The following is a 10,142-nucleotide window of genomic DNA, read 5'->3' as shown; positions in this document are numbered from 1 at the left end:
ATAGACAACAGAGAGCGAATTAAATTCAGCACTTTTATTTCCAACATGCACCCATTCATGGCTGCATATTATTTAATTCACGCAAAGTTGCAAAGTTACGTCTTTATTGGGACTTGACGGATTATTTTACGTGACTCCGTGAGTTGGTCTCAATTTCTTCGAGGCAAGCTGCATAAACTGCATATCAGGCATTTATATAATGCATCTAATTTGTGCATTAATGGCTGTTATGTTAAATAAAGTTTACTAACTACAGTAAATCAAGTACCCGTGCACGCCGTTGTTGTTGTCTTGTTTCCCCTCAGTTCATGGCTGCATATTATTTAATTCACGCAAAGTTGCAAAGTTACGTCTTTATTGGGACTTGACGGATTATTTTACGTGACTCCGTGAGTTGGTCTCAATTTCTTCGAGGCAAGCTGCATAAACTGCATATCAGGCATTTATGTAATGCATCTAATTTGTGCATTAATGGCTGTTATGTTAAATAAAGTTTACTAACTACAGTAAATCAAGTACCCGTGCACGCGTCATTGTTGTTGTCTTATTTCCCCTCAGATGCGCTGCAATGGTGATCCTGCGCGCAATTCTCGGTGTTTATCGGCGTTTATCGGTGAATCCGATATTACAAAACCGATATCCGATTATTGTAAAATGCTTAAATATCGGGAAAAATATCGGCAAATCGATATATATCGGTCGATCTCTAAAAAAAGAGCGTTTCCGTTTTACGTAATAATTGACATAAATGGCAGATTCTTACCTGAGACTGTCTGACGAATATCCCATGATTCTCCTCACAGGTGAAGTAGCGTTTGCCCTGCACCGTGCCGTCGTTCTTCCCCTTGGGTTCGTCCAGAATCACACCGACCCATTTCCCTGAGGCGAACAGGGTGGCGCCGATATACGCCACGGTCCCGCGCTGGCCTTTCCCGATGACCTCCACCAGCGAGCCCACCTTCACAGGCCTCCCACCTCCGTCTGAACTCATCCTGCTGACCACAGCGGCCTGCAGCTGACACACACACACACTCCGCATCAGACAACATGTGCCACACTCACCCATACACTCTCGCCGGAGAACTCAGAACTTGTTACACATGATATTGTCATTAGCTGAACATGTTTTCATCTGCATGTCAACTCAACATTTGTCACATATGCTCTTCTATAAGACAACAATATGCATTAGTAATAAAGGTTATTATAGTTATGATCCCCATCTTAAACAAAAAATAAATAAATGCAAAGTGATTTTTTTCACCTAGATGTCAAGGCAGCATTTATTTTCATTTAAAAGGTTTAATTTCAAAGTGAAATGAAAATTAATAAAACTTATATGACGTATTTAAAAAAAAAACTGAACTTAATTACTAAGACGTGAATAAAAATAATGAATACAAACTATAATAGTATCACAAATAAAATGAAAGACGTATTTCTTAAGGCAATATTTCTCATTTTTAACTTAAAATTAGTGAAATTAAAACTAAATAAATATTAATAAATAAGCATTAATAAAGCAATAAGCCCCAAGAAGCCGTGGTTTACAGTGAATTTATAACAGCTAAGGGGCGTTTTTAGGCACGATAGCTGTTATAAATTCACTGTAAACCACGGCTTCACGGGGCTTATTGCTTTTATAAAACGGTTATTCCATATACGTAGTAAGGTTTCACAAAATAAAACAGAGCAAATAAAGTGTAATGATATTAATAAAAACAGTATTCTTCCACCAAACAATGTAGCTCCTCAGAAACAGTTGTGGTTGCTACAAAGTGGTTGCCGAGCAACACACAAACGTAAACAAAGGTGTATGTTACTTTGTAGAGTAATTTACAACAGCTTCAAACGCGGCTCAGCCAATCAGAATCAAGCAGAATCGAGCCGGATGAGGCTGCGGGAACAGTCATGTGCTTTTCCAAACAAACGATCTCTGTTGAGAAAACGGCGAGAGACGCTCAGTACAACACAGACCTGATCAGCACAGTCCCGGCGCTCAACATCACATGCCTCAAAACTCACTTCAGTTCTGTAGACCTGCTGTAGGATCAGGAAGAGCCGAGGACATGAACCACAACGATTTACTCTGATCTGGATGAAGAAGAACTGAATGTGTTCAACAGCAGAAGTTCACCAGCTCAAACCCAGATATGAAGAAATGATACGCAGCCACTGCGATCAACATGCATCTTCAACTTTTGAACACGGTGAGCTTGCATTTAATAAAGCTCAATGTTTTGCATTACAGCGAAGATCATAAACACGACGCTAACCACATGATGAATAACTAACCAGTGAACAAAGTAGAAATTAAACAGGTTGTGTTTAAAACAAGCTGTCAGATTGAATTACTAATTTGTGAACCATAAACCATTCGTCTATTTCCATAATTGTACCCGAGGAGTGCATGAATTCCTCCGTGCCATGGACATGTTTGGCTTAATTTCTCTGGATTTTCAAGAGTAAACACTTTGGCATCTGCTGCGTGAACCGTAGCACAGACGTTTACAGAGTCGACTACTGAGTGCTCTAGATATACCGTCACATGACCGATGCCAGCGGCAAAAACATGACGGGACTGAGAGCTGCCACACCATTTATTACTAAACATATATTCTAGCTTTAACATTGTTTGCTTGCTCTTTAAACATAAGTATCAGAGCTCTATGCAAAGCGACCTATATTTGGTTTTCAACCATGGAAAATGGGTTAAACCCAGCCATTTGGACATGGAGCCACACTGAGATCCCAATATCTCTGGAACTGAACCATAAAGGGCCTTAAAAATGAAGATACTCAAAGACAGGTTTGTTAATAACCTGAATCTAAAAGGATGTTGAGATATCTTTGATATGTCTTGAGTTACAGACATGCAAACTTTGGGAAAACAATATTATAAATGAGAGTGACTCCTGGTTAACATGTATTAATGGGTCGTGTTTAGTCACTATCTAGTGTGGTATTTTTCTACAATATTCACTCATCATGACAGTAAAATAGGGCATTCTAAGTCAATCTACTGCATTATTTCCTCTCAATCAGTAGAAAATATGGTTAACAAAAAATACCGTCATGTACCGTGAAACCGGTATAACTTTGAAAAATACGGTGATATAAAGTTTTGGTCATACCGCCCGGCACTAAGTCATCCTGTAATTTGGCTCCGAATCTCAGGTAAAAATTACCATTTTGACCCTCCCCTACAAAACAGTGGATTACTCGGTAAATATTCATCCGTGACATTTAATATTTTGGCTTCCAGCACAATTCTTGTTTGTCTTTCTTCAGAAAAATATGAACAAAATCAAAAAATGTTAGCTTGGGAAGCAATAACATAATATCATTACTTTGGATAATAAGAACACATATGATGTACACAACTTGAGTTTTTATTGGCAGCTTACAGGGTTGTATAATTATAAAGGCTTCTGTTTGACTGTGGTTTGGGGGATGAATGAGACTTGAAGCTCATGCTGCAATTAGTGCACTAGAGACAACAAAATAGACATTTTAGCTAAACTGTATTTTTAAAAGTACTAATATTGAGTTAGAAAGTAACAGAAAAACAATGAGATCGTCCAGATAAACCTGTCCACGTGTAAACACAACAACAGCCGATCTGTCAGCTAGTTATCAGTTAGCATTAGCTGTGATGCTAACCGGCCGGGCTCTAAGAAAACACCATGTTTTGTCTCTCAGACACTGAAAAGAGTCGGTAGTATTCACTGGAAACACGTTACTCGTGTCAAATACCTCAGTACAGGTGAATGTGTTCATATGTTGATGTTTTTCTGTGTCTTTCTCGTTCAGGTAAACTGGGCGCAGTCTCGCGCTAGCGTTTCCTCGGCAACCGCTGCTGTTGTCAGGGAAACGAGCGGTTTAGTCGCGCGCTTACCTGTAGATGAGAGCTCTAACTGAACGCGAACGGTCTGCCGTTTGTAAGGTTTGCAGGTTAGAACGAATAACGGACAGCAGCGCTCCGGTCACCGGACACTGTACAGCATTTCACTCGGGTCGCTTCCTGATCGGGTCACGTGATGCTCGGCGACGCCTCTGATTGGTCCGATGACTCCGCTCTCCGGCCACATAGCCGTGATCGAATATTTTTCTTTAGTAATTTCACTTTTAATAATGCATGTATGTAATCAGTTTTTTTGTCTCGCTATATATATGTACTTTTATAAACAATGTATGAATTAATTTAAACGCGTTAGTATTTTGGCGTTGGCTGCACAGTCATTTCCGGTTAGTTGGATGTCGACCGGGGCAATGACGTCATTAGAAGCCGCGTCCACTTGTAATTTTATATCTGTCTAAATATGTAGATGCTGACACCTCCAATAAGAAATATATATCTTCAGTTTCTTTATTATTATTATTCCCCCCTCCCCCCAGCTTGTCTACCAAGCTCTGATAAAGTATGGAATGTTATATTTACAGACTATACAAATTTTAATTACTTTTAATTAATTTAATTTAATTTTAAAACAATAGGCCGATACCTTTAGAAGCATGGATGCATCTGTCACGTTATGAAAGATGGCTAATAATCAATCTAAAATCTGCATTAAAGTTAAGAATTTAAAGATGAAGTTTAACTGGTTATGTAATGTCAGTAGGTATCACCTGATGAATATGCTGCATTACAAAGAAAAGAAAACAGACAGAAATGACCACAATTGAAGAAATGAAGATCTGGAAGGGTAGCGTATTGTTTCTGGCTGCTCGAACTACAGTGTTCACTGTCTGGGTGCTATTGGGTAGAACAGCATCCGCTCCGAATACAACATCCATGCTGTTTTGGAGCGAGGGCACACTCCTTAATTTTACACCAGCATCACTGGAGAGAGTTTGGAATCAAGATTCATTCATGAAAACTTAGTGTTATATGTCAAAATTTGCATTCAAGAATACACAAACATGCACACACATACTGTACGCATACCTGATGTTTGTTAAGGATAAAGTGCTGAATGATGTAGGGTAATCAGCAAAGAAGAAAGGTTCAAGCTGCAAAACAAGAGTTGTTTGACAAATTGGCTTTCTTTTCTTTCAACCCACTTTATATTAAGTGGCCTTAACAACTATGTACTTACATTTAAATTAATAATTTGGTACAATGCACTTATTGTGTACATACATGTTTTTACATTGTACTTATATTTTAAAAATACCTGCATGTAATTACATCTGTAATTCATTTCTTTTATAGTTACACAGTTGACCCACCCTTAAACCTACCCATACCACCAAACCTGTCCCTAACCTACCCGTATCCCACCTCAATAGCAGCAAACGTGTTTTGCAATACAATATGAACACAGTAAGTACATTGTACTTAATTTTTGATGTAAGTACACAGTAGTTAAGGCCACTTAATATAAAGTGGGGCCTTCTTTTGTAAAAGCATGTTACCCAAAATTCATAAGTAGACACGTCACACTCACCCCTGTTTTTATCAGCGAAGCCCTGTTCTGAAATTCAGTCGAACTTTTATTTGAAAGAGCAGCCACAAAGTTTCCGTTGGTGAGGATTGTCAGCGGAATTATCTGCACTGATTCTACACAAAAGTGGAGGTGGGGGATTATCACAGATTGCTGAGACGTTTCTAGGCAAAGTGAAATCTTAGAGATTAGGCATATCAGAAAAATCTAAATCAAATGTGATTTCAACTTACTAATGACATTAATAGTGGTGACATCAATGGTGAGGTTGAAGCCTGACGTTGGAGTTGCAGCTGCTTCTTTTAGAGTCTCCAGAGAGTCGGTGTTGCTGGGAATTGGTTCAGTGGATGTTTGGCTAAACTCTAATTCAAGATAATTTTCTTCTGCTCGGGTTCCTGGCAACGGCTCTGAAAGGAATCACACGTTCACAGATTACATCTGTCAGTGTGGAAGACATGAGTATTACTCTTTTACATATTCAATAAAACTGGGGTTAGTCCATCTGAAGTGGTCCAAAAATGTAAAAGTTGATTGCTTGGAAGTTGGGATCTCAAATAGCCTAACATTTTAACAACAGAATCATAGAGGACTTATATCTGGTCCTACATCACATATAATCAGCCCAAAAGTTGATTTGTTAAAATTGAGGTAATCTCCACTGGTTCGTGGTTACATATTACATCTAAATTCTAGTATACATTCAATTTTGTACTGCACTTTGCAATTTCAGCTATTCAAAACTACATCCTCCACTATGAAGTATGCAAATGTTTGTCTCATACCTCATTTTTGACTCTTGATTCTCATTTTTTATAGAGATCTGAATTTTTGTCAGAGAGTAAAGGATCAAATGTTTCTGAGCTGAAAAATCTGACTTCCACTGTAGTTGTGAGTGGTGCTGTTGTTTCAAGTAAAGGTGAGGTTGTCGTTGTGATGGCAAGATGGGCTGGTCTTGTAGTTAAGGTAGTAGTTGTAGATATAGAGTGGGTTGCAGTTTAGTTGGCTTTTAGGTGCAGGTATTGTTGAAGTTGTAGGCTGGGTTGACATCATTGTAGGTGGGGTAGTAGCTAATATTGTAGGTTGGGTTGTAGTAGCTCTAGATGGGGATGAAGCTATAGGCTAGGCTGTAGTTGTAAGCGTAGGGTGGGCTACAGTCAGAGCATGGGATTTAGTTGAGGTTGAAGGCTGGATTGCATTTGTTGTAGGTTGGGTTGCAGCAGATGTAAGATGGGTGGTACTGATTGAAAGTTGTTGTGTATTTATTTGGTTTGTAAAAGTTGGTTTGGTATGAAGTTGTTGGGATGTAGTTGTAGCTGTAGACTGAGTTGTAATTGTGGTGGGTGGGATTGTAAGAGTTGTAGGCTGGGTTGTAGTTGTAGATTTGCTTGCCGATACAAATGTTGCTTGGATTGTACTGGTAGGTTGGGGTAAATGTGTTGTCTGCTGCATTGTTATTGTGGGCTGAGTTGTAGTCTCAGTTGTAGCTGTTGTAATTGTTAGCTGTTTAGCTGTTGTAGGGTTTCATGTTGTTGTTGACTGGACTCTGTTGGTAACATGAGCGGTTGTGGTAAATGTTTGCGGAGTTATAATTGTTGATTGGATTGCAGCTGTTTTTGTACTCTGAGTTTGGGTTAATTCTGAGTTCGGTTGAGGTGTAGCTGTAGTTATAGGTGGGAGTGCAGTGTGTGTAGGTTGTGAAGTAGTTACAGGCTGGGCAGTTGTTGAGAATGTAGGTTGGGTTGTAGCTGTTGCAAGTTGTGATATAGTAATTGTGGATTGGGCATTAGTTATAGGTTGGATTTCTTTTTGTGTAGATGTGAAGTAGCTGTCTGGGCTGTATATGTAGGCTGGGCAGTTGTTGAGAATGTAGATTGGGTTGTAGCTGTTGTAAGTTGTGCTATAGTAATTGTGGGTTGGGCATTAGGTTGGATTTCAGTTTGTGTAGATTGTGAAGCAGCTGTGGTCTGGGAAGTTGTTGAGAAAGTAGGTTGGGCTGTACCTGTTTCAAGCTGCAATGTAGCTGTTGATTGGGGATTTGATATAGGTTGGATTGTACAGTAGGTTGTGAAGTGATTACAGGCTGGGCTATAGTTGTAGGCTGAGTTGAAGCTGTTGCAAGTTGTGATGTAGTCATTGTAAACTGAACCTTGGTAATTCCTATAGTTGTCAATGCAGTCTCTGCAGTTGAATTTTGGTCAGATGTTACACTTTTAGATATTCCTGATGTTAATTTTGTTGTGGATTCCAGTGCCTTTTTAGTGGTTGGTACATCAGTGAAAACTATAGTTTATTTTATTGTGGTTCCAGCTGTAATTCCCGTGGTTAACTGAAGTGTTGAGGTTGTAGTTGATTGGTCAGTAAGTCCTACAGTTGGCAGTTTAGTTTTCCTCTGTTGAAACATCGTCTGTTAAATCTGTTACAAATGGTGTTGATTTGTTTGTGACACTTGTAGAAATGTCTGGTGTGAATGTTGTTGTGGATTCCAATGCCTTTTAAGTAGTTGGTACATCAGTGAAGTCTTCAGTTGTTTCTTCTAAGGTGGATCCAGCTATTAAACTTGCGGTTGATTGTTGTGTTGTGTAACTCCTAGAGTTGACCGTTTAGTTTCCTTTGTTGAAACGTCTTCTGTTAAATCTGTTATAAATGGTGTTGATTTGAATGAATGAATGATGCATTTATATAGCACTTTGTGTATTGCTGTACACCCAAAGCACTTTACAATCATGTGGGGGGGTCTCTCCTCAACCACCACCAGTGTGCAGCATCCACCTGGATGTTGCAACGGCAGCCACAGGACAACGGCGCCAGTGCGCTCACCACACACCAGCTACAGGTGGAGAGGAGAGAGAGTCATAGAGCCAATCAAGTGGATGGGGATTATTAGGAGGCCATGATAGACAAGGGCCAGTGGCAGCAATTTGGCCAGGACACCGGGGTTACACCCCTACTCTTTACTAGAAGTGCCATGGGAATTTTAATGACCACAGAGAATCAGGACCTCGGTTTAACGTCTCATCCACTTGATTTGTTTGTGATACTTGTAAAAATGTCTGTTGTGAATGTTGTTGTGGATAGTTGGTACATCAGTGAAGTTTTCAGTTGTTTCTTCTAAGGAAGATCCAGCTATAAAACTTGTGGTTGATTGTTGTGTTGGGACTGTAGATTATTGGTCAGTAACTCCTAGAGTAGACAGTTTAGTTTCTTCTGTTGAAACTTGCTTTGAATTGTTTGTAAATTGTGTTGGTTTGTTTGTGACACGTGTAGATATGATGTGAATGCTGTTGTCAGTTCTTCATCAGTAGTGTAGTCAGTGACATTTGTAGTTATTTCTTCTACGGTGGATCCAGCTGTGAATCTTGTGTTTGATGGCGGTTTTGTACTTGTAGTTGGTTGGTCAGTAACTCCTGTAGTTGACGGTTCAGTTTCCTCTGTTGAGTCTTCCTCTGATTAATTATTTCTAAATGGTGTTGGTTTGTTTGTGACACTTGTAGATATTTCTGATGTGAATGGTGTTGTCAATTCTTCATCAGTAGTGTAGTCAGTGACATTTGTAGTTATTTCTTCTACGGTGCATCCAGCTGGTAATCTTGTGTTTGATGGTGGTTTTGTACTTGTAGTTGGTTGATCAGTAACTATCAAGTATGTGAATGGTGTTGTCAATTCCTGTGCTTCATCAGTAGTATTGTCAGTGAAGTCTATCATTATTTCTTCTAAAGTGGATTCAGCTGTAATTCCTGTGGTTGGTTGTGTTGTAGTTGATTGATCAGTAAATCCTAAAGTTGATAGTTCAGGTTCCTCCGTTGAATCCTCCTCTGATGAATCATTTGTACTGTAGATATGTCTGATGTGAATGGTGTTGTCAATTCCTGTGCTTCATCAGTAGTATTGTCAGTGAAGTCTATCATTATTTCTTCTAAAGTGGATTCAGCTGTAATTCCTGTGGTTGGTTGTGTTGTAGTTGATTGATCAGTAAATCCTAAAGTTGATAGTTCAGGTTCCTCCGTTGAATCCTCCTCTGATGAATCATTTGTACTGTAGATATGTCTGATGTGAATGGTGTTGTCAGTTCCTGTGCTTCATCGGTATTATTGTCAGTGAAGTTTATCGTTATTTCTTCTAAAGTGGATTCAGCTGTAATTCCTGTGGTTGGTTGTGTTGTAGTTGATTGATCAGTAAATCCTACAGGTGATAGTTCAGGTTCCTCTGTTGAATCCTCCTCTGATGAATCATTTGTACTGTAGATATGTCTGATGTGAATGGTGTTGTCAATTCCTGTGCTTCATCAGTAGTATTGTCAGTGAAGTTTATCGTTATTTCTTCTAAAGTGGATTCAGCTGTAATTCCTGTGGTTGGTTGTCTTGTAGTTGATTGTTCAGTAAATCCTACAGTTGATGGTTCAGGTTCCTCTGTTGAATCCTGCTCTGATGAATCATTTGTAGATATGTCTGATGTGAATGCTGTTGTCACTTCCTGTGCTTCATCTGTAGTATTGTCTGTGTAGTCTACAGTTATTTCTTCTAGGGTGGATCCAGCAATAGTTTTTGTGGTTGATTGTGTTGTATTTGGTTGATCAGTAACTCCTGTAGTTGGCGGTTCAGTTTCCTCTGTTGAATCTTCCTCTGATGAATCATTTGTAAATGGTGTTGGTTTGTTTGAGACACTTGTAGATATTTCTGATGTGAAAGCTGTTGTCAA

General features: G+C 39.2%; 2 protein-coding genes across 3 annotated transcripts in view; both read right to left on the bottom strand.

Annotated features, from left to right (window-relative positions):
- Window positions 1-4,032, bottom strand: part of LOC107665752 (dynactin subunit 1-like) — a 54,397-nt gene extending 50,365 nt beyond the window's left edge. For both annotated transcript variants that reach the window (XM_016456763.1, XM_016456764.1), the window contains exons 1-2: window positions 3,899-4,032; window positions 764-1,015 (exon numbers count right to left, since the gene is read on the bottom strand). In XM_016456763.1, the coding sequence (XP_016312249.1) occupies window positions 764-991 (228 nt within the window). In that variant the 5' untranslated portion in view covers window positions 992-1,015; window positions 3,899-4,032. The remainder of the gene's footprint in view (window positions 1-763; window positions 1,016-3,898) is intronic.
- A 521-nt stretch (window positions 4,033-4,553) lies between these two features.
- Window positions 4,554-6,896, bottom strand: LOC107665746 (histone deacetylase complex subunit SAP130-A-like). Its single transcript, XM_016456758.1, has 6 exons — window positions 6,686-6,896; window positions 5,681-5,854; window positions 5,451-5,563; window positions 4,949-5,013; window positions 4,669-4,843; window positions 4,554-4,565 (listed from the first exon to the last, which is right to left on the bottom strand). The coding sequence occupies exons 1-6, from the start codon at window positions 6,894-6,896 to the stop codon at window positions 4,554-4,556; spliced, it is 750 nt and encodes a 249-aa protein (XP_016312244.1).
- Between the last annotated feature and the right edge of the window lie 3,246 nt (window positions 6,897-10,142).

Source organism: Sinocyclocheilus anshuiensis, unplaced genomic scaffold (assembly GCF_001515605.1).
Source record: "Sinocyclocheilus anshuiensis isolate Anshui unplaced genomic scaffold, SAMN03320099.WGS_v1.1 scaffold1000, whole genome shotgun sequence".
NCBI classification, from domain to species: domain Eukaryota; kingdom Metazoa; phylum Chordata; class Actinopteri; order Cypriniformes; family Cyprinidae; genus Sinocyclocheilus; species Sinocyclocheilus anshuiensis.
Note: the sequence above shows the minus strand (reverse complement) of the source record. Positions and strands in the feature narration are given on the sequence as shown.